At 42.8% G+C, this 24,499-nt stretch overlaps 1 protein-coding gene across 6 annotated transcripts in view; it reads right to left on the bottom strand.

Moving 5' to 3' along the window:
• celf5a (cugbp, Elav-like family member 5a) overlaps positions 1-24,499 on the bottom strand; it is a 172,473-nt gene that overhangs the window by 56,738 nt on the left and 91,236 nt on the right. For all 6 annotated transcript variants that reach the window (XM_035646997.2, XM_047336931.1, XM_047336927.1 and 3 more), the window contains exon 3: positions 19,445-19,493. In XM_035646997.2, coding sequence (XP_035502890.2) covers positions 19,445-19,493 — 49 coding nt within the window. The remainder of the gene's footprint in view (positions 1-19,444; positions 19,494-24,499) is intronic.

Raw genomic sequence — 24,499 nt, 5'->3', positions numbered from 1 at the left:
TGCAACAAAAAAGAAAGACTGTTAGAGCAAGGGAGGAAATGGCAAGAGAGAGGTAAGAAAGACAAATAATGGAAACATTAAGTGAAAGCATGCAAGTGAATACATTTTCAAGTTGAAAATCATATATTCTGCGTGACATGAAATCACCTGTGCAATGACTCTGGAATGGATTTTTTTGCATACCTCTTGAAGTTTATGGTTAACATTTTGATGCACACTATCATCTCATTCTGAGATGATTAAAACTACACCATACTGGCTTTGCATGTCACTGTGACACTGTGACACAATTGGAAACATTCTGAAGATAGTTTGCCATTACAGCAAATATGAAAGTGTAATGGCTCTGTTGAAAGCAGCTTCCAAGCTCAAAAAGTCATCTCACAGTAGAATGACCAAATGCTATAATGTGGGTGGTTGTGAATTCTGTGCGCAGTAATATCAGCTGATAATCGGTGCGAATAACCTAATATTACTGCCTGAATATATACTCTCACTTCCATTGATGGTTTTCCAAATGGTTTGTTTACTTGAAAAAAGTATCATATTTCTTCACATAGCAGCTGAAAGAGAATTTATATTTCAAATAAAACACTCCGTGCTTTAAGGAATCAGGATATTGAACTGGATGTGGATCATTTGCATGAATTTACTTTGATACATGAAATTTTGTATGAATGTATAAACAAAGAGGCAGGAGTAACTGTTAAATACACATGCTGATTTATTTTCATACTAAAACAACAGCACGCGACAGGCAAAGTCTTACAAAGAGTAATATAGTCAGCATATATATACAAATATATAATTCATGAGAGAAATTAAGACTGAAGTTAATACAGCTTTATAAAATGATTGGAATTAATTGGATTATAAAATTAATTTAATTTTAAAATCCAATCAATTTCTAAGACCTGTCAAATCACATTTAAGACCTTTAAATGCCTTAAATTCAGAATGTTTAAGACTTTTTTTAAGAATCCGTGGGAAACTTGTTTAATGACTCAGTGCATATACAGGTACCGTTCAGCCTTGCTAAGTCAGACCGATACATATGATAATCTCCTACCTCAAAAAGCATAAATGCAGGTACTTATGGTGAATATTATCCACAGTAAGCTTAGCATTTACATAAAACTGAAAATCCTGCATGCATTGATATGATGCTGGGCACCAAGAATGCAAACGCAATGTGAAAAACAACTATTTCATCCTGTATTAAGGGAGCTTGTTCCAACGATGAATTTCCTTCCATGTTGTGTGGAACTGATTCATTTTGGTCTCACAATCTCTCTATCTACCAACTACCATGTGCTTCAACCATGAAAAACAAGAAAATGGTTTGGCGTGATAAGGTTGTGATATGTTTCACCAATTACAAAAAGTGGAGGGCTGAGTTTCTGGACGCTTGGAAACTTGAATGGATCGTTCCTGGCACTGAACTTCTAAATTATGTATATATAATAGGCTGGTGTACAGTAAAAGGTCAATATCCACGGAGTGAGCGTCCCCGTAACTTGATCTAAGAACTTGTTCTTAATACGGTTACCAGTCTGGAGTTTTCTGTCCAACATCACATGCATAATATATGTGAAATCAGTCAAATGTGAGGTTATCTCATGTGGAGAAAGACAGAAAGAAAAAAAAGAAAGAAGGTTTTCTCGATAAAGAACTTACGACAAAGAGATTCAGTACCATTGCAGAGGATGTTTTTTTGAGCACTGCATGTCATCATGAAGGTCATGGTGAAATTTCTGCAAGAAATCCATTCTATAATATCTTCACCAGCTTTTGTCCTTCCTCATCTTTCCTCATGCTTTAGTATACACCCATGAAAAAATTAAAAAAACATTTTCCACAGATTCTGCCATTCTCACTCAAAGAAGGGAGTATAGATTCCAATTCCGATATGACTTTGTTGGTGATGGGGGCTGGCTCGGAAGCAAAATAAATAGATGGGTTGTGGAAAAGGGCTGGGAGCAGCAGTCTGCTGGCAGGGCTGTGAACCAGGTGAGCCGGCGTAGGCAGGGACGACACCAGCCAAAGGATTAATGGTCTCAGGGGAAGCCAAGGTAAGCCTGCTGCTCCTGTTTGACATCTTTGTACTTGTAAGAGCACAGAAATTAGCCAGGCAATGCAGTGAGTAATGGCCATGGTGCTTCCATCAGTCCCATTTAACAATGCATGCAAAGCCAACAGAGGGAAATGCAGGGGGAGGAAAAAGTAAATGTTCTCTCCTGGGCATGTGCATGCAGCAGTTTATTATGGAAGGCCTAGTGTTGTGAACCCAGCAGGAACATTACATTACATTACTGTCCTGTCTGTTTAATTGCATACACACGCAGCCATATAGATCATTGTTTTCTTTTGATGGAAGCGAAAATTGAGTTGAAAAAATAAACGGTGGACTTATCAAATTTGTACTGCACATTATGCTGCTTCCGTGTTATTTAGTAATTAAGATGAATATGGTTTCTTACACCAACCTTGTGTTGGCCACTTTTGGAGATGTCGGACAATGTGTATAGAGACATTATCGCATGAACATCACTTAAGAACAAGGTTTGAACATCGGCGTGCCTCTGGGCCTCAAGGCTGATGTGTCAAAAACATCCACAGATGCTTCTCAATCTCCTCCTGCAGCTCAGTTCACTTCTTCAATGTCCATCCATTTGTTTGCTCGAGGCATTTTCTGTCAGCATTGACTCTGACATGGAGTCAAGCTGACCCCAGCCACTGTTGTTTGTTTCAGAAAGCAAAAGGTTACCAGTGGGCCAGTACATGATAAAGATGGGGTCTTAGATAGGTTTTCAAAACAGAAACATTTACCCCCATTTTATAGAATATTCTCATTGTTGCTTTAGTTCTTTAAAACAATGTTTTATTTGCTTTTCAGTCCTTCCGGATTGGGGGGCTTTTTTGAAGATCGCTGCAGCTAAAATGCCCGGATTTAACAGCCTCCATCATGTTTCCATGCATTTCAGCCATTGTCTTGTGTGTTGGGCGGTAGAGAAGTGTTTGTCAATCAGTGACTTGTGTTTTTGTGTGATATACATTGTTGGGAAGTGGGTTTGGTGATGTACATGTAAATGTGGGGCTCAACTTTTTCCAGGGGGGACTGATACAATCAGTGAAACTCACGTGAAACTACGATGATGAAATTTGCAGTGATTGCGAAGAATTCGTGGCAATTGGCTGAAGTTGCATCACTTGTTTCAATCACAACATCCTGGAGGATGTGTCATATGACTTACTTTATGCGCCTCCATAAATATTTGCAAATTGCTTTTACCAATTTTTTCCATTCGACATATATGCTTTTTAAAATTGTGATTTAGTCATTTTACATTTAATGCCCTTGATACTTTTTTCACCCCTTGTTTATCCTTGCCACAGCCGAGCATTCTCCAACCAGCCCCCATTCTGCCTAATACATAAACAATGATGAGGAAAATGCATTATGTATGTATTTCCTAGATAAAGCTATAATAAAAACAAGTGACTGCATATCATGATGAGTGTCGACAGTGGTCCAGACCTGTGTGGTGCCAGGGCCACTCCAGATGTTCACGCAATGCATCCTAGAGACATGGCCACGCTCTCCTTCACTCCACTCAGCAGAGACTTATGTCTCAGCACACACCAAATGTCAGTGACTCATAAGTCAGATGGTATCACAACATGCTCGGAACACAATCGGAACACGCACGCATGCACATCCCAAAAAATAATCACCAGTGAAACTATATTTATATGTAAATGTATATCTTAGAATAAAACACTACATACTCTATACTGGACATATTCTTTACATTTTTCTGCCACCTACAAATTATGTCTGCCATTTTTTGGTCTCTCACAATGTTTCAACAGCATATTCTGACTGCAAATACACGTATGGACATGATACGATATGAGACGTGTATGATTTTGACTTTGACTGCACCAAGGTCAAACTCACTGTGAAAATGAGTTCTATCAGATTCATATGTACAAAAGAAAAAAAAAATATGGAGCAGCACATCCAGGGTTATGAGTGGATCATTGCAAATTCTTCGTAAATCTGCTTCCTAAGAGTGAAGCCTCTTCAACTGGACCAGACTCTAACAAAGGTAGGCTTATGTGGGAAAAAAAAGTTCATCTCAAACAACTTATTTGTGGACATTTTTATAAATCTTTAAAAATGTTCCAAAGGATGAGACTTAAGTAGACCTCATTCAGGGTCCATCTGATTTTGGTTAATTATTAAGTAAATAGATTGAAACCAAGCCGACCTCTTTTCCATTCCAAACTTTCCCAAACCCCCCCACCCCCCCCCCCCCACAAAAATCCATTCTGTGATAACTATATACAGTACTTCTCCAAAAGCCCACACAGTCTTTCCTCTCTCCTTCCACACCTGCCACATGGGACGGAGCCTTTCTCAGCCTTGCGTGAGAGCCACGAAGGTCGAGAATACAGAATCCTTCTTGGCAGGGATGGGAAAATGGATGGACGGAGGAGTGAAGGGATGAGGGGTGATAGAGGTTTCCCAGCTGTCTAAGACCCCGGCGCGTCCCAGCACACTGGTTCTCACTAATGACCAGAGGCCCTGACTTCCCGTGGCTCCCCTGGGACAACAGCTGCTGCCATCCCCAGCTTCTCGCAGGCTTTGATGGGGACATGGCAGCAGTTGAGCTGGCTACGCACATGCCTAGCAGAGCAGCAACTCAGGGATGGGGACAGACAGGCTTGTTGTGCCAGCAGGGTGGCTAAGCCTGCCGAACCCCCTTTCAGCCAATTACTCCCTACGACTGCCAAGCTGGCTCTCTAATGGAGAAGCTGGGGACCACACGCTGCTCGGTCCTCTCACAGGTTTACAGGTTTTCCAGGTAGGCAGCAACACTCCCACTTCAGGTCCGGTGTTTTTGCTTTCTATGCATTCTGACAGTTAGGACTAAATGGGGAGAAAAGCTCAGTTTGATTCTCTCCAAACCAATTTGTTTAAAATGACAAATTCCTTTTAGAGCTCTTGTTTCTCTCCGACGTCCATCCACTCACACATAGCCCCTGGTTAGGCTTACCCTTTAGACCATTTGCAGAGAGAGAAACTGCTGTATAGGAGAGCAGTGAAAATGCCCAGGCCCACGGTTAGACTACCTAATCATTCTGTCCACGTTACCGCTGTTCAGATAAGCAGCACAGTGCCTCCAGTGAGCATTCCCTCCATCAATGGCATACATATACTTTAACACAGCTAATTTGTGCAAGTCTTGCAGCACACCATTTAGAGATACATTTCAGATTTCACTAGAGACCCAGTGGACCGTATGGTGGGATGGAGGTCAGAATAAATAGAGCTGTTACAACCCAGGAGACACACATTTAAAATATGTATTGTTTCACCAGCCACTGTTCTCTGTGAAAGCTGATGAAGTACCAATCAACTTTACTGTTATTGCAAACACGTTGTAGCTGCTGTGGGTAAATAAATACAGCCCAAAACAAATCACTTTTTTTCTTCAGTGCCACACAACCAACATAAAAACCTCACATCTGATTAGGTATTAAATCTTTTTTAGAGATGTTCCGATTCCATTTTTCCCTTCCCCGATGCAGATTCTGATTCCTGGACTTTGCGTATGTGCCGATACAGAGTACCTTCATTTAATGGCCTGGTTGAGGTTAAACGCTTTGAAAAGGGGAACTTCTTTTATTGTCTAGTTTGACAGGCATAACTGAAAAAGAACACAAATAAAATAAACAAAGGAATAAACAACAATTACTTCCTTTAAATAGCTGTTAAAGTGCAGCCACGGCTTATTAAAATAAAAAGACCTTAAAAGTTTTAAACAAAGTGCTGACATTTTCGAAGAAGTGATTTCTGATTGTGTAGCGTTAGCCAGAGCTAGCAGAAATATCAGCACTTTGGCTGTGAAGCGTCAGCGAAAGCTACTGAAAATGTCAACAATATGGCAATATTTTATCGGGGGGCATTTTCGATACCTGTATCGGAATCTGGACATCTCTAGTGCTTTTACTTAATGTTAAAGAAATACCTGACTTTTTCTATGACATTTTGTGGAACTACCGGATGCCAACAAATTGAATCAGAGAGAAATATAGAATTACACGTTGGGGAAAATTCATTTTGTTACATATGACAGCTTCTGGACTGTTCTTTTTTTCCCCTCTGTGTTTACAAAACAATTTGTTGGAGTCCGCTGGACCAACTTTCCTCAAACAATGTGTTATCAGACAGAGAAAAACAAGAGAGAATCAATAGGACCTGTGGTCATGTATAATTTGCAAGGCCAGCACCTGGCTGCCGACAAATAAAGATTTTTTTTCTTCCCCTGCACGTTGCATTCAAGGATATTGGACAATTTTGTTGGAGGGAGGCGGCTATTTTCACCAAATCCTGGCTGCAGGTCAGCTGAAATGATTGAATCTCGGTAAACCCTGTGGGTGCACACAGTGCTGTCCCCATGTAAACAGGAGGCCTCAATGTGTTCTTCACACTTCTTTGCATGTTTTGTTCGTATCCACGAACAAGCTCAGCTGAGACACACTGACAAACTGCAGAAGTCACAGTCAATGCCACATTTGCGGAAAAATAAATCCTTTTAATTGCATGGAGAGTAGTGTGCGATTCACAGCATTTTTTTGTCTACAATCTTCTTATCCATGCGTGTGTGTGTGCCCGTGTGTGTGTGTGTGTGTGTGTCAGGTTGGTTGGCAGGCTGTGAGGCTGCCTTGGCTAGTCAGAGCTCTTCTCCCTGAACCAGCTGGGCCCTCCTGCCTCTCTCCAAAGCAGTCAGTGCAGACCACATGGTCTCACCCCCACTCTGAAAGGTGCCATTCAGCCTCACACAGCTAGACACACATGGACACACACTAGCAGCCACACATACACTGTGCAGTGTGCACCAAAGCACAAATAATTATTCAAAGGAACAACTTCTGCTGTCCGCAAACTGACCTGCTCAGCTGAGCCATCCGTTCAAAATGAATCTCATCTAACAAGCCTGAAATAAAACATGTACAATATCCAAAGTGAGGAAACGCAACGATATGAATTCAGAGTTAGTTATTATACAGACCTCATGTGGACTGCAAGTAAATGTCTTTGCTCTATAATTACACTTCGCATTAGACTCTTTCTTCTTATTTGTTCTTATAGGCTACTGAATTTACTACATCATAATTTGAGTTTTGCTTCTTTGTAGATACTCAGCACACACCATTTATCTTGATGTCCCTCTCCTTTCCTACATTGTATGTTTATGCAGTAAATACCCCTAAAAAAAATGAATTTTGATTGTGATTTTTGTGTCTCCCCAAAAAGGGAGTCCAAAAATGTATTATGGTATAATAATTGACAATCTTATATGTCTTGAGCATGATTTGATACAGTAAATAGACCCACATTTGCATTTTTTTCATAGCATGCTTAATTTGAATTTCTGTACTGCAAATCGATGCCATACGGTAAGATTTTTTTTGTGACTGTAGTATTTGGTCCCTCAATTCAAACTCTACTCAGTCTTTTAAAGGGGCCATATTGCTATATTACCTTGTCAACAATGTTTTTCTGCAAAACAGGTGAATTTTTGAACCGAGCCATATTTGGCAGAGAAGCCGTTTGCTTCAGGTTCAGTCTATCTGGATGAGGATAGAGAGATAATGTGTGTAGTGTGATGTGGAGGAATGAAAGCAAAGAGGTATAAGGTATAAGAGCAAGATGTTGGGAGGTCCAGGTCACATGGTGAGCCCCAGGACCCTGTGGTGGAGGTAACACACTTCCCCTGAGCTACATTTACCCTTTAGCTGCAGCCGGGCAGGCAGGCTGAGTGGACAGAGGAGGGTGGGGGGTTGGGGTGGGGGCACCGAGGGAATGAGAGTGAAAGTGAGCTGGAGAGAGAAATGTAGCAGTGAATTCTAATGTCAGATCAGAGCTGAGCTGAGCGGCAAGTTGATCTCTCCTGCCAGCATCGTGCGAACATGCATCAGTATCGAGGGTAAAATATTGTGATCTTTGATTATCCCCCGTTTCACCTTTCATAATGTCATCCAGATAGAAGGCATGGCAGCTTGACATGCAAACACAAAACGCAGAGAGGATTTCACAGAGACAGTGGCGAGATAGTGCAGGATTTTGACGGAGCCCTTTGTTTCCTCTGCGCTGTTGCTATACTTTGCTCTCTGCAGTTGCAGGTCACATTCATTTCATACGGAGATGGAGCTTTCTGTCCGTCTGTCTTTCATTCTCGACTTTTTTGTTCTGTTTGTGGGCTTGTGTGATAAGAATGCAAATAAGCAATTAGCACTCATCATCTGCAATAAAGACAGAGAACATTGGTAAGTGGTATCACTCTCTCGAACACACACACCCATACCCCCACACACACACACACACACACACACACACACAACAATACGTGGTGTGATGACAAGGAGGGTAAAAGCAACCAAAAGAATGGAAAGGAGGAAGGTGAGCGTATAGGGTTGGGGATATGAGGAAAATCTCTAATAAAATAAACTGATTTCCAAAGTTCTTCTGTTGTAGTTACAGCTAATTCTGAATAGAAAGAATACACATTTGTAGTACTATAAAAGAAAAAATCATTATTGAGATATGCTTTGCCCGAAACCAAACTACAAATGTTATGAAATTATAAAAATGGTACAAACGTTTGTATGACTGTTGTGCATGGATCCCATTCCTCCAGATTAATAATTCAGATTGTACATGCTGGGAGGCCAAGAATATTCCCAAAATAACAGGAGGCTGGAGTAGATAGTAGGAAAGAGGATGACAACTATTAGATGGCGCTGACGACCGGCGAGCTAGGGATTTCGTCATCCCTCGGCCTCTCAAACTCCATTTCCTCCTTGACCTGGGAAATGAAGTATATCTTGATACCATTGCTTTTCTAGGTATCATTACACCCTGCATGCAGCCAAAAGACGCTGTTCTCCTGTCTTATGCCTGATAGGCCCAGGTTTGACATGTTCCCCCTGTCAATGGCTGCTGCCCCTGCCGTCGGATTTGTCTCGTTAAACTGAGCTGCCACAGATTAAGAGGTCTGATCAGATTAGGATGGCAAATCGGTCCGCAGAAGTAGCCCTCGCTCATACAGTCAGAGTGGGATGGTTGCAGCAGTGCTTCAAGGTTTCACTTTCGCATTCAGGAATCAATCCCCACTGCCAATCCAACATATTAGGTTGATGCGTTCCAGCAGTCCAGGCAGGCAGCTGTCGAGGGCCGAACCTTTCCCCAAGGCACATTGTGCCTGCACTGCTCCCCGACTCCCTGATAACATTAATGCCAGGCAGATGTCTCTGAACTAGTCCAGACATTTTCTTAATATTAGAGTTGTAGACTGGCCTCTTTTCTTTACCCCCACCAAATTCCTCAAACACCTCCCGTGGCGTTTAAGAGCAGCACAATATTGACCCACAATATCTTCCACATCAACAACAGCCGAGCCATTCGCTTCCCTAATGGTTGGAAAATCAATAGGTAACGAATGGGCTTATTTATATTTTCAAGCGATGATGTGTCATGTTTTGGGTTTTGTGACAAGTTTATTGCTGTAGGGGGATACTGAGGATGTGAGAAAGAAGATGTGCGTTATAATAAAGGATATAAAAAAACACGAATGTGGATCTCTATCAGCTGTTGTCGTTCCACAGCAAATAACAGCTGTTCCAGATAAGGATCTCCTCCTTATCAAGACACTGCTCCACCTCTTAGTCATTAGTCTAAGTCCAACTCAGTAGCTAATCTAGAATGAAAAGACAATTCAGGCCCTAAGATCTCACCCATTAACTCCCTGCACTATCAAAGTGTTCTTTGAAGTTCATGTTCTAAGAAATTGTCTCAAGTGAAGGGTCAGAGTTTCCGCAGTTGAAGGTGCGGCAGTCATTTGAAGGCTCAATCTTCTTTCTGCTTATTCCCCAATGCAACCTTGGCTGCCTTTGTATTCTTCATCAGGGGCCCTCTTCATGTTTATTGCAAAGGATGGCCCCTGGTTGGACCTGGCCAAAAGCCCCTAAGAACTGAATTGTCTGGGGATACGCTTATTAACTTCTTTGCACAGAGAAACCATTTGCCAATCATCCCTGACAATGCCAGTTCACCTGATAGACTCATCAGAGAGAGGGGGCCAAGGGAAAAGTCAAACAGGATGAGAAGAAAAAAGTCAAAGAGAGCAGAAAATGGAGTAAAGGAGAGAAAAGGCAAACAAAGCAAACATTAAACGATTGGATACGTCTGCAAGTATCAGTGCAAGTTCTGAGGGATCTAATGAGAGGAGAGGAATATCAGGTGTGATTTCTTTTATTTTTTTAAGGACAAAATACAAACTCTCATAACAAGTTGCTGAACTATTTCAAGGCCAGGGCAGTCAGAGCATGAACACATCAACACTCGCACTTCATGTGGCAGTGCTGTAATAACGACTCGGTCAGGAATACACCGACTCGGTCAGCGCGAGAACACACACACACACACACACACACACACTCACACACACAACCACGGATACTAATGAATAATGTCAAAACACTGCTTCTTCCTTCATGCACCAAAGCAAAGGTTACCCCAATCATCTTTTCGGCTGCTGCAGTTTTACAGCCCCAAAATGACTGCTTCTCTCTCCATTACCTCTGCGCTCGTTTGACTGGCAGATGGGTGGAAAGACACTGGATGGAGAGTGGGCGGGTGGGTAATCATGGGGCTGCGCGTCACAGCACATGCATGCTCGCAGCACTATTTGTCGTATCAGCAGGTGAGACGGGAAAGGCAGGTGAGACGTGCCTGGGCCTAATTTAAAAGCCTGAACCAACGTTGGCATTCCCTAATGGTGCATCACAGCCACGTCACCGGTCCATGCCGTCACCATGCGCTATGCCCTTCTTATCGCTTTAACAGTTGCCACAGCTCAAGTCACAAGTACATACACGTGACAATGCACGGTCAAATTTGACACATCATCCAATATGCGTGGGCTGCAGGAGAACTAATCTATAAATGATGCATTGCCTCCAACCTCGTGGTCGAAGCAGGTGTCCTTCCCAGTGCGGCGGTAGCATGACACTGTGATGTATGTGAATGGCGTGGACTGACAGTGAGAGAGACAGAGGGTGATATGAGAGGCTAATGGAGTTTATACGCTGAGATGGAGCGAGAGAAGAGAGGAGATGTTAGACAGGGAAACGTACATGGAGAGGTAGCTGAGCCACAAATACTGAATCTGAATACAGATCTAATTTTACACTGGCTGTTTTCTCCGTAACTTTGTTTCTGTAACTTTCTGCTTCTGGAATTGGTTTACACCTGTGGAGCTTAAATGCACTAAAAATATATATATATATTACTGCCATCATCCATGCACCAAATGTTCAAAATTTGGATTTTATATGAAAAAAATATACATTCAATACATCAGCTGGCATTTTCATTTATCGGGAGGTGGCATATTGTTAAATTCCATATTCCCACACTAAAGTGCTTCACTGACATTTTCATGGTGAAGTTGTAGTGGCTGTATTGTGTAAACAGAAATAAGAAGTGACTGCATTGCATATATTTTGAGTGCTTTTTTTATACTGACTAGGAATTCATTTCCTTTCTGCCCATATCCTGAGGTGGAAAACAAAGATGTTGTTTTTTCTTCCGTCCCGTCTCTTTCTTTGTCATCACTTATGTGCCCTGCCATTCTTTCTCTTGTGCTTCCTCTGTCTTTCAATTTCTATTTGTCACTCTGCTGTCACGGCTCTTTTCTTGTCCCCACTCATAAGAGATCCAAGGTAATTTCCATACAGTAACAATCGCAGAGAACAGATTAAACTATGACTGTAATCACAGTCACACTTTTCAAATACTGCAAACTTATTTGTAAGACCCAAACTGCTTTTGGCTCTCAACGACTAACTAACTTTGGTGTGCACGTGTGATGACGAGAGTCTCCATTATTGGTGTTTAGTATATTAAAATGTGCCGTTTTCGTACATCAGCAACAATCATTTTTGTGTCTCTCTTTGTAAGTTTTTGGACACAATAACGTTCCTCAGAGTATTTGGCCTCACTCAGCGAACAAACAGGACAGATTATTTCCACATAGAGCAGAGGGAGCAAAGGTCTGAGAAATTTAGGGCAGATAATTCAGTGCAGCTAAGAAGAAGGGCAGTGAAGAGAGGAGGGCAGAATCCAATGTGTGTTGTCTGACGGAAAATGATCCAAGTCCTTTAAAAGTATTACACTAATATTCTATTACCTGTATGAATAACTATTCCTGTGTTGTACGCTGTAAATACAAACTTCAGAAAACCAATACCACTTGTCTAACTTGGTTAAAAGCAACCCACGAGTGAGAGAGGGTGATAGAGTGTGAGAGAGAAAGAGTGTGTGTGTGTGTGTGTGTGTGTGTGTGTGTGTGTGTGTGTGTGTTCATTTCCTTGTCTGCATGTGCCTCTAGCCCGGTCTCCTTCCATCTGCTGGTGGACCTGCTCTCCCCGTTCTGAGGCCTGCCATGCCCTGCCCGATCTGCCGAGCCTGACCTCACTGTGTGCGTGTGAGTGTGTGTGTGTCTGTGTGTGTGTGTGTGTGTGTGTGTGTGTGTGTGTGTAGTGGGATGCTTGATGAGCCTGCCGTCTTATGAAGTGGTATCATTAAAGCAGAGAGAAGAAGCAAACGAGTGATTGCAGTGATTTGGCAGAGGTTGCACAGACCCTGTTCCTCCAATCAGAACCTTCCCCTGGCCTCCTTCAACTCCACTGCAATCACTGAGAGCTCACACACACACACACACACACACACACACACACACACACACACACACACACACACACACACACACACACACACACACACACACACACACACACACACACACACACACACACACACACACACACACACACACACACACACACACACACACACACACACACGACGGTTGAGAGAGCGAGAGAAAGACAGAGAGCACACTGGTTTATCAGCCCAGGTATGGGCTTGTCATTGCCATTATCTACTTGTACTATGGATACACATAACAGAAGATGTCACATCAGCAAGTCGCCGTCAACTTCCAATGGGGATGTAAATAATTCCTTCAATTAAAATTAACTCAAATTGGATGATTAAATGCACAATCAATCAATGGTTGTATCTGCTTAACTTGAAACCTGCTGGAATCCTGTATTTACATGACACAGGTTTCTAGAGAAAAGACAATTGGGTGAAGTCGTGCTGCTACAGAAACTGTTTTTACTGCACACGCGTCATTTTACGTGAATGGAAATTAAATGGCCAATAAAATGAAAAGGTTCACCAAGCAGAATGGGAATTTGTCTGGCAAGTTCGGCTTCATTGGATCTCCATGAAACTATTCAAAGCAAGGTTTTTTGCACCATTATCAGAAGGTACAGTGAAAAGTGCAATGGCAGGTGCCTATGTAACATGGAAAACGAGTATCATGTGTTTTTAACATGATAATCAACAACATGTAGACAGGCTACACTGACATTAAAACTGTCAATTTGACTTCAGTGACGGTTAAGTGATGAGAAGCAACCATTTGGCTTGTGTCAAAATATCTTGTTTCAATAAGATAATTGTGTATTCTCCTTTCAGTCGCATTGAGATGTCAGATTGTACATGTATTATGACTGAAATGACAACTCAAACATCAAAGTGCCACGTTTGTGCAGTACAGAACTTGGGATTCCTTTCTGTCACAGCCATTTGGGCAACTATTGTGCATGTTTTGAAGTGTTCAAAGGGTACAGAAAAAAACCGCATGAGCACAAGAGGGGAACACAGAGAGAGAGAGAGGGAGAGAGAGAGAGATTTTTAAAGTGTGGAGAATTGAGCACTAAATTGATCTGCAGTCTGTCTGTCCCCAAAGAGGTTGAGGTGCTGTAATGAGAATGGCAGACAAGATGCATATGGGGGCCGTCTCTTCCCCCGTCTCCACCCCGCTCTGAAAGAAGACAAGTTTGCTTCTCAAGGTGATTGTTGCGGTGATAAGGGAGAGGGTGTTATTAAGGGTGACAGCGGAGGGGCTGAGAGGCAGTGGCTGACTGGATAACCTTGTCCCCATCCCCGCCTCGCTTCTTTCTGCATGAGCATCTCCACCACTGGCCTGCCCTGCCTGCTTGCTCGTCTGAACACAATCTGCTGGCTGGAATTACCTCCCGGCCCCAGGAAAACTAAACATGATTTCTGACCTTTCCTTTCTGTGTTCAACAGTAACCTTTGCTACGCTACGAGACCATTGCAACGAGCGAGGGACAGACTGGAAGAAGGAATGTGTTACTTTTTCTTTTTTTAAAGAGGCCTGCGGATGACTGTGTTCAGTTGAATCTAAGTATGTGTGCATATTCACAGGCGACCATGAGTAAAGACGGAATAATCGCAACACTCAATGGTGCCACCTTACACGTCACCTTTCTGTCAGTAAATCTAATTTTTTGAGTTTGATAGTTTGTCTACCCCACAAGTTGCTGCTGCTTCCATCTGTGTTTGTGCAGATGTTGCATTAATCGTGTATTGTGTTGGAAAATAAGTATTTCTGCAAACCTGCATCTTTCCACTTGCTAAATTCATTACATCATCACTCTGCTTTTCTCGTATTAGTCCTTTGCCGTGTCAGCAAGTTTTGCATTGGCATTATCATCTGGAGTTTGTTAGATAAGGCTAATTGATCTCCACCTACCCAGTGTATTAGTAAATTGTTGTGATCTACTTCTTCCACTGACTCTGCATAACTGCTCCAGCCTCAGCACAATATGACCCTCAGGAGCAAAGCACATCCCTGTAGAAATGATTTCATCATCTCTTTCTCTCCCTCTGCTTGTCTGTTGCTCTGCTGCTTCCCCTCCTCTTGTCCGTCTTCCGTAAACCTAATTCACCCCACCCCTCCGGCTCTAAACAAACTGGTTTGTGCTGATGTGAGGGTAAATTTAAGAGCACAGTGAGCCGGACAGCCCAGGCCGGCTTGGTGGAGTTAGCTGACTCGTGGCTAGCAAAGGCCCGTGTATCAGTATTGTTTGTTCAAGAGCACCAGGGGGGATTTGGACAGGACGAGTGAGCTCTGAATGTGTGACCCACACCTGGCCTCACCGTTGGATTAGCTCACCCTGATCCCCACAACCTCTGAACAGGCTACTTACTATTTCAAGATCTCTCCATTTATGCCCAGCCTAGCACATTGTGACCAGTAATCTATAGTTTTCTTCTCTCCAAAGGGAGAAGATAGACCGTTCAGCGTTTGCTTTGCCCCCGCCGCCCCTCCTACTCACGGGTTTATCCGCACTTTACTCTGTTTATTTTGCTCCTTCTCCCACTTTTAGTGTCACAGAACAAATTCCCTTCTTTCACCTTTCTACAGTTACCATCCATCTTTACTCCCCTCATTCCTATCCCTCTAACTACCCTTCTCTCCTTCATCCCTCCTCTTTTCTAAAGGGGATCAGTGGAGCTTAGAGGCCTTCCTGCTTGGTTCATTACTGAGCAGCTCTGACACGGGAGCACGTCTCTCTAGTAAGGAAAGGAGAACACCACTGATGTTTAATACATAGACCACTCTGTTGTCTTTTACGCCAGATAAATTCATCATCAAAAGCCGAGCGCCGAACAGCAACAGAGCATGTAGCCCTGCTCTCTCAATCTAGATTCCCAATCTCTCGCCTTTTTTTTTCGCCCTCACTCTCCATTTAACTTCAAGCCGCTCGCTCTGTTTCTCTCAGTCTCTCTCCCAGTCTGCACCCCCCCCCCCTCTCTCTCTCTCTCTTTGTTCCGTCACATCTCAGTGAACTGGAGCAAACCTTTTCATTGTCCTTCAGTTGGAATAAACACACAAACATAATGCAACGTTGCTGCTTGGCCAGCAACACACGAGACGTAGCTCGTGGAAAGAAAATTGACCCATTCCGTCCAGAGTACACGTATACAATGTATGCGTGCGAGTGTGTGCACGTTTTCCTATTCTCACGTACATCCAACTTTCCACCACGCATGCGTGCGCATGTGTGTGTGAGTGTCAGAGCCGTATGGTATGTATGTGTTTGCCCGTTTGTCCTCTCTGTGTGGGTGTGCGTGGGCAGCAAGCCTGCCTTGATAATGCCAGAGCCTGTTACTAATCCAGGCCTCCTCAGTGGGCTGGAGCTCAAGCTGTGCCAGGCAGGCCTGCTGCAACACCGACAGAGCCCCAGCTGACCGCTCGCCTGCTCCTCCCTCTGCTCTCTGGACAGTCTCTTGAGTTTAAAACTTTAACAGTGGGTTGAGCTGGGAAACGAGAAGGGCCATGAAGGAAAACAGGAACGAGGCACCTGTACAGAAACACGATTTTAAGATGAACCACACACGATGGTGGAAAGAGACAAATGAATAAAAGGGCAGCCTGCTAAAAATAAGAAAGAAAACCAGCGGGGGCAGGCGAGAAAAGTGGGATGCTAGGGGTGGTGCGGCTGGTGAAGGGTTTAGGACAAAATTAAAGTGGTTAAAGCTGATTTATCCCATGTAAGGACACCAGGTCTTCTAAGGAGGCACTGAACAGCCCTTCAAAAATGAAATATCAGCAGCAGTCAGTGCCAGTCATCAGTCCCATGTGTGATGAAAAATCAATCCATTTCATATCAGAGACCTGTCAGGAGAAAACGAGAGAGACAGGTCCCTGCTGCCTCCACTCTGCACCTCTTCAAACATCTCCCCAACAGAAACATCCCACAAAGGTCCGCGTCACCGCTGACGGAGACATTCCGGTTGCTGGTGGCTCAATGTGTAACGGCTGCTGTTCTGCTAGATTAGGCAGGTGATTGGCCATTAATATTCATTTCACAGTGTGTCTTTGTTAGGTGGCAGCAGGGGTTGATGGAGTGTTTGGATGGATTTACTCTTCCATTTATTTCCCTTTAATTTCTGTAGGAAAGGTGGTTTCATACGGCCTCAGTGAAGCGACTTAACGCCTGGATGTACTGTAATTTTTTACCAGTTTGCACTCAGTCTCCAACACGGTAAAAGCTATGAAGATCTACTTTGGAAAGCTGCTCAGTTTTGATCCAAGATTCTTCAAATATTTATTAGAATAAGTTAATGGAATCTGTTCTGCTGTCTTCTTGTTTGATGAGTGTGGGAGGCAGTTTCCTTTTTTTTTTACTGCTGACACTGGTCTGGTCTGAGCCGGTCTGGTCTTAATGACAGTAGAGAATTGCTCCTGGGGGAGCAGAGGTCCGGCACACAGAGTTAACAGGTCTTTCCCTAATGGATTATGAACCTGACGCAGGTGATCTGAACTGTCCTCCACATAATGAGATTAAGGGACTACTGTAATTAGTATGACTGTGTGTTGTATTGTGACCATGCACTGAGGAATATATGCCCCCGATTGGACTAGAAGTGGCCCCTGAGAGAGTGGGCCAGAATAGGTCTGTCCCTGGTGTCTCTCCCTCTGAGAGGCTAATTAATATTTTTTTGTTATCTGCTCTTCCAGCTCCTTTACAGCATGCTGAGTTAAAGTTCAGAAGTTATTGATCAGGATTCTGGCAACGGCAGGCAATTTTGAATAAAATTACAACAATATTCATTTTGGTAGTACTGACAGTGTGAAATAAGAAGATAAATAAATACAAGCCCCTTAATCTCAGACAGCACAATGAAACCATCTTGGGTATTTTGCAGCAAATAAGAAGCAAAGCTTGTAAAAGTAGGACATAGAGGAGCAGCAAAGTCCATCAGCTAACATCAACATGAGGCAGCTGAAGACGGAACCAGATATCGATAAAACCAAAACAGTCATTATCACAGAGAGAATTAATACCAGCAGATTAGAAGCTGAATGAGAATAGCGGATCAGATCCATCCCACCTATACACATTTCCTGTCTGCCCCTTCCACTTCTACTCACTAACCTGTTAAAGTCATGCTCATGTTTGATTGCCCCGGTGGCGCCACTCTGACCTGTTCATTTAAGATGATGTGCAACTCTCAGGTCTGTTCTAGCACTCATTTGTTCCTCTGCGGGGTCCCCACGGCGGGCCAATAAGAGGACACCATACTGACCAAAGTGCCCGGGGAGCGCTAAAACTGGCCACTCACAACCAAGGAAGGAGACAGCTGAGTGTCATTGTTAATGTGGACACACAGTACCACAATGGCAAAATCAATGGAGCTATAGAGGACATCAATCTTGACAACACAGGACCCCTTTGCTTGTCTCACCTCTCCTCTACAGCTCCGAATGAATGAATGACTGGGAAGGGGGGGGTGGAGAGAGAGAAAGCATAGGCGACTGACAGTGATCTTTATTGGCCTTTCCTCCATCCATCTCAAGGGGTTGTGCTGTCCTTTGAAGATTGTGTGCATTTGACAGGCAGCCAAGAGGCCAGTCATCCTAATTCAACCAAAACAGGCAGAGGTTTTTAGGGAAAGCCTCAGAAGTGCAGCGCAGCAGCTGTATGCAGTTGGCATCGTTTGTGCATTTTCTCTCCCTGTCTGATTTTCACTTCCAAATCCCTCTCGCCCCCTCCCTCTTTTCACTAGGATGAGAAACAGCGTCACTCCTTAAAATTACAAAAAAAGGGCACTTGCTCTGTCACGGGGTGACACATGCAATGCAAACATAAGAGAAAAACATAACCGCAAGGTTGATTGCCTCTGCCGCTGACTTGAAGGATGCCTCTGCATCTCATTAACATATATGCAGATAGAGGGAGAGTAAATGAAAGCCTCCAAAAAACGTTTGAGATCAAAGACAACAGAATTAAGGCCAAGTAATGAGGATCTTGGCAGGAACCCTGCAAATTTTATTGATTGTTTGGCAAGCCGTCCGTGCTCCTGCCCCATTTTCCCCTCTCTATACCATTTACTCTCATCTTTCAAATGCAAACAGATCAGGCAGTGAGGGCTGTAAAGGGGGCCTTCACGTGGTTATGTCTCCGGCATTGAGCCTAAACAACATCTAATTTACAGTGCGATGATAATGTACTTGGCAATGGAAACGAGAGAGTGCCAGCAGGAAAGCCCATCAGAGCCCTACATCCTTTCAATAACATGCTCTTTAATCAATTACAACCAAGTACAAGGGCATAAGCAGGATGAACATGTGCAAAAGAAATAGATAGGATATTTTAGAAAACCCAGCCGAACTGAACCAGACACCAATAAACAATGTTTAAAATATGACAAATGTGTACACTATGATAAATAGGAGAGGGGATTATTGTCTGCAATGATCAAATTGCAACGATTGTGTGGAAGTGCAGCAACATTAGAATGAAAAGGAATAGTGAGGAAATATATATATATATTTTTTTTTAAAGAAAGAGTGAGTGAGAAACACAGCATTTGGGAGCAGCAGAACAGATGAGATCAGAGAAAGAGAATAAAAAGAATTAGCCTAGATAAGACGGATGAAAAGGAGACATGAATACGTGATGAAGAAAAAAAGACAACTACCTCCACGGCTCTCGCTGTCAGCCGGTTTCACCTGGATGGGGCGAGTCATCTGGAGGAGAGAGAAGAAAAGGGCAATAGAGAGGTTAGTGCTGGCGACTCGGGCTGTCGTCGTTACAACAACAGGCCACAAACCAGAGGTGTGCAGGCCCGCTCTCCCATACTAATGGCTCTTCTGCGATACTGATGAAAGTGCCCTGGCTGGAGAGAAAACCAAAACACCACCATGCCGCTAAGTTGACTTGACACTATAGTGCTTCTGCCGCCCGCTAGTCAGTGTAAACAAAAAAACCTCGGCTCTCATTCACACACGAAATGGGTGTGTGTGTGTGTGTGTGTGTGTGTGTTTGAGTCATGTACTTTTTGGAACAAGTTTCAGCCTATAAACCAGTTAATTAGGGACAGTTTGTCAAAAAATGTGTCCCCAATTGGGAAAACACAGATTTTTGGGTCAGTAGTAGACAGCACTAGTGAGTAGCGATTCAGTTTGAATCAAACTGTGCCACAGTTCGGTACCTGAGAGAGGATCTGGGAGGGAGGAACAGAAAATTTAGAGAAAAGGAGACCAAACACAACGTGACTACAAAGTGGGGGCATTGGTGAGCCAAAAGCGGTCACCGAGTGTGGTTAAACTTTTCAAAAGTCGACACAGACAACACTTGCCATAATATTTGTGAATTCAAAATATAAAGCTGGCCAGGACCAAACGTCTACAACTTCATCCGCAACTTCAGGTAATTAATTAGCCATTTGGATTAAGTTGTTGCTGGAGATAACTGGACTCTTTTAATGGGGATTTTTTTATGGTTAGTACTAACTATGGTTAGTGTGTTAAAACTACCGAAAGAGTGGAATACCAAAAAACAGGTACCGTTAGCTACTGGAACTAAATTCCAGGTGTGTGTGTGAGTGTGTGTGTGTGTGTGTGTGTGTGTGTGTGTGTGTCTACATTTGTGTTTGAAGTTTTTCATGGCAGGTGCATGGAAAGGTTGAAGGGCTGCATCCATATGTGCGTCTGAGTGAGAAACGCTGGGGCAGTCCTAATAAAAGTGAATCCAGCCACAGGGGGAGAGAGTGAGATCAATGCAGGCCTATTGATCGAGGCCTTACGGCTGGAGAGAGAGTCTGGCTAGGAAGGATTCTCTGGTTAGGAGGCTCACTCTAATCCACTGGACCCTGATAAGAATGGCATTGCCTGGATTAGATGCTGCTGTCATCACAGTTTTTGTGTCACGCTCTCCTCCTTCCCCAATTTTACCTCCTTCGTTTTTCATTATTGTTGTTCAAGCTGAACAATTTTAACAGACTTGGGCTCGCTTTCTTTGGAGGAAAAGTTTGAAAGAGTAGCTGTGATTTACAGTGTGTTTTACAGCTGCAGCACTGTTGTTTTTTTTAATTTAAGACATGCCTCCTAGGCACATATAAGCACACATACTGAATATACAGTATGCCCACCCACACATGCATAAAATATGCATATATGTAGTACAGCAGATCATGAAGCTTAAAAGATAATTTATGTACACAAATCTGTGTCAGTGACTCTTCCCCTTTCAATCCACCCAAAACAAATAGGCCCCCAATCTTGGGGCCAAAAGTAGCAGAAATGTATAACACGATTACTGAAACATAAAAAGCAACCTCTTACCACACTCAGCCTTTTACAGTAAACCATTTGTAGCTGCTATTTAAGCACATTTTTATTGCTTGGAACTATTTGCCATATCAGGCATTCAAGTCAGACCACTGACGACGATTCGGAACTGATATTTTTATTCCTTCATATGTATATTTTGTTCCATCGTCCTGTCATGTATCTTTTTTTTCTGTTCAATTTCAGAGCAGAGCTGAAAAGGTCAGAATTAAAGACAGGGCAGTCCAATAAAAGCATGACATGTTCAAGGAGAAACACCATAATGGGATTTTAAAATGTCTTAATAACATGCTGATATATGGGGGAGAGGCCCAGGCCCGATTCATTAAGTGCTAAACGTATCCATTTTCACCTTGAGGAACTGAGTAACCTTCCTTCACCGAAATTATTCCATAAATTTACCCATCGTAAATAATAACTAGCACCAGCTAAGTCTTTGTAGGAAAACAGGGAGGATATCATGCTTATGAAGGTTGAGCTTTTAGCTGCTTGTTTCTTGGCGCGCTCCCTGCCCGTCTACACGTGCTTTCTCTTCCTTGTACAACACAAGCAAAGTAACCCCACAGTATGCTAATGCCGAGCCACAGGGTGCGCGGCTCCACAGCGTGTGCAAATAGATTACAGAATCAACAGCGGCGCGTTCGCACATGTATTAAAAGCAACCTCCGCGACAGAAACACCTCCGAATGTGGAAGAAGAAAATATCAGCGAGACAAATTCACAGATAACTTTGCAATCTTATGTTCCTTCACGGCAACACGGGACACCTTTGAATTTGCCTTTGACATGTCAAACGGACAAAAGACACTTCCATCCTGCCAACGGATTTCCGTTCAAATGCACGACGGAGGAGGCCAAATCTACGACTGACGCTCCTCTCACATGTTATGATCTCGGCAGGCTCTACAGGGTGTCCGTGCGTGGGAGGCAGCTCTCTCTAAAGCTAGTTACTGCTCAGCCTCCAACACGCCAGGTTAATGGTCTATTTATTTGCCTGAAAGCAATGCATTATGGTCCTGAACAGTCACGAGCTATAGCTCTGGTTGGTTCCATTTCCCTTGAACACATGAAGAAAATCATGCAATTCCAGCAGAAATTGAGAGCACATTGCAAAGCATTCTTGTGATGTATGCACGCTCACACATGCACAGACATGATCACTTTAAGTAAAATTTATTAAGCGCCGCTGTTACCAAGGAGGCCATTCATTAACTGCAGATACAGTGGGGCTTATTTTTCACTCTGTCCTCTGCGGGCTGGAGCTAGTATACCTCCTCGGCACACCCACATGGAATGGAGTAAAACAGCCACTGCTGCTTTAACACATTTTTGGTAAAGGGAGTGGTGAGGTGAGTCAGTTGGGACGCAGAGAGGAGAAAGGGAGAGATTGTGTAAACCGACAAGAAGAGATGTGGAGAGAGGGGTGAGAGAGATAGAGTACATACAGAGAGAAAGCGAGGGAGAGAGAGAAAAAGCTGCCTGCAACTCTCAGATAAGATTGCTTCTCTGTTGAGAAGCGTATCTCCGGCTCTGACTCCACCCTCCCGCGTTCAAACACACTGAAAGAGACAGAACTGCTCTGAGCAAACACTGTACATTTACAAATCAGACACACGCTTGGCTATCGCACCACAGATAAATTGTACCGTTTACATTTGTGGGACACTGATTCAAAATTATGCAAATGATTTCAAACAATCCTTGACAGACTTTTATTTGACAGGTATGTATGTTTCCTTGTTTATCTACCTGGGGGAGTGTTTTTGGTTCAATCAGCTAGGTTTTCTAGACCAGGCATGACTCTACTGATGCTAATGTGATAGAAATATGAATGTTAGCGATGTTTCAAATACGAATGTGATATTCAATGGAGGACAATAATGTGCTATTGCATGTTTCAGCCCAACATCAACATAGTGTAGTATGTTTTCGGACGTGTTTCCCATTTATTTTCTATTTCAACTTCATATGAAAACAAACTTGCATACATACCTAGTATGAACATAAATATAAAGAACAAAAAGGACTGTTTAGCCTCATCTGTAAGAGTAGTAGTAGTACTGTTGATATCTCAATGATGTTAATCCACTATCCTAAATGTAAGTACTCTAGAATTATATATGAACATTGCACATATCTGTCCGACTTTATCAAACATTATATCCAGTAAAGTTCGGCCTGGTTGGGCAGCACACATCTTTTTATTAGCCACAAAAAGAATTGAAGGCCCGACGCTGAGAAAAGACATTGCACTGTCTAAATTTCAAATTACACCAAACTACTCAAGGAACTGCAGTCAGGCCTGTTAGTATTAGATTTAGAGTCTACTGTTGGCCGCATCTATGACACTAATGAGTTCATGACTAGTAGAGTTTAGTGGGAAGGACCAATACAAAGTCTTACAATCCACATTGCTTTAAACCCAGAGAGGGCCAGTAGCGAACAATAATACAGCTTTAATAGGCTTTCAAAGACCAACCTTCTTTAACATATTATCCAAATAGATAAACCTCCAGTACACGGGACTGCAGTAAACAGGAATAAAATCGCAGTAAATCATGCCCTGGTTTGGCAGAAGCTCATCTCTCAGTAGTAAAAGTCTTTTTACAACAGTTATGCAACAGCACTTACTTACAGTGCTTGCAATAAAATAACTCTAATGGCCATTCACTATGTGTGGTGTCTTCTGGCTTTCACTCAGGTTTAATATAGAGTAATGTTTGTCCCGGGATCATTAATACGTATTAGTGGGCCATCAAAGCTCATATTGCTGCACTGCTCAGTAACAGGAACATAAACAGCCCCCTTCTGACTGCACCATCTCTGCTGATATAATTAATATTTCCAATTATTGATCTGAGGGAGTGCTGAGTGGTGACTGTCCGGGGGCCCCAGCTCCAGCTAATAAATCTGTACTGTATACAGTAGGGAGGAGACACAGGGAGTAGATGAAAGGAAGCTACAGTGAGAGGGAGACAGAGCCTGGTGTAATGATTTACACTTGATGAAGTGCTTCATTGCCATCACAATACTTGTTCATTAACAGTAAAATTACAAAAGAAGATCAAATTTAAAAGGCTTACTCAGGCTGGTAATGAACAATTTCTTAATATCGTAAATTAACTGGATATGAAAAGATATCTCACCACTTTTACATGGAAATGTGATGGCAATATTGTGCAGTCTTGAAGTGAATATCATCACGATACATTTTTACAATAAAACAATGCACATTTTCCATCACATTATTAATCACGATGGCAATGTTAAGAGTGGTTGAAAATGAAGAAGGATAGGAGTTATTCATTTTGAAGAAAGTATATAAACTACACTCCATTATTATTGACACTCCTGTTTTCACAATAATTTAAAAATGAGAAAGGAAGCAAATCATCCCATTTGAC

Source organism: Scophthalmus maximus, chromosome 13 (genome assembly GCF_022379125.1).
Source record: "Scophthalmus maximus strain ysfricsl-2021 chromosome 13, ASM2237912v1, whole genome shotgun sequence".
In the NCBI taxonomy this organism is placed as follows: Eukaryota; Metazoa; Chordata; class Actinopteri; order Pleuronectiformes; family Scophthalmidae; genus Scophthalmus; species Scophthalmus maximus.
The sequence above is the reverse complement of the archived record's forward strand: the minus strand, read 5'-3'. Positions and strand labels throughout refer to the sequence as shown.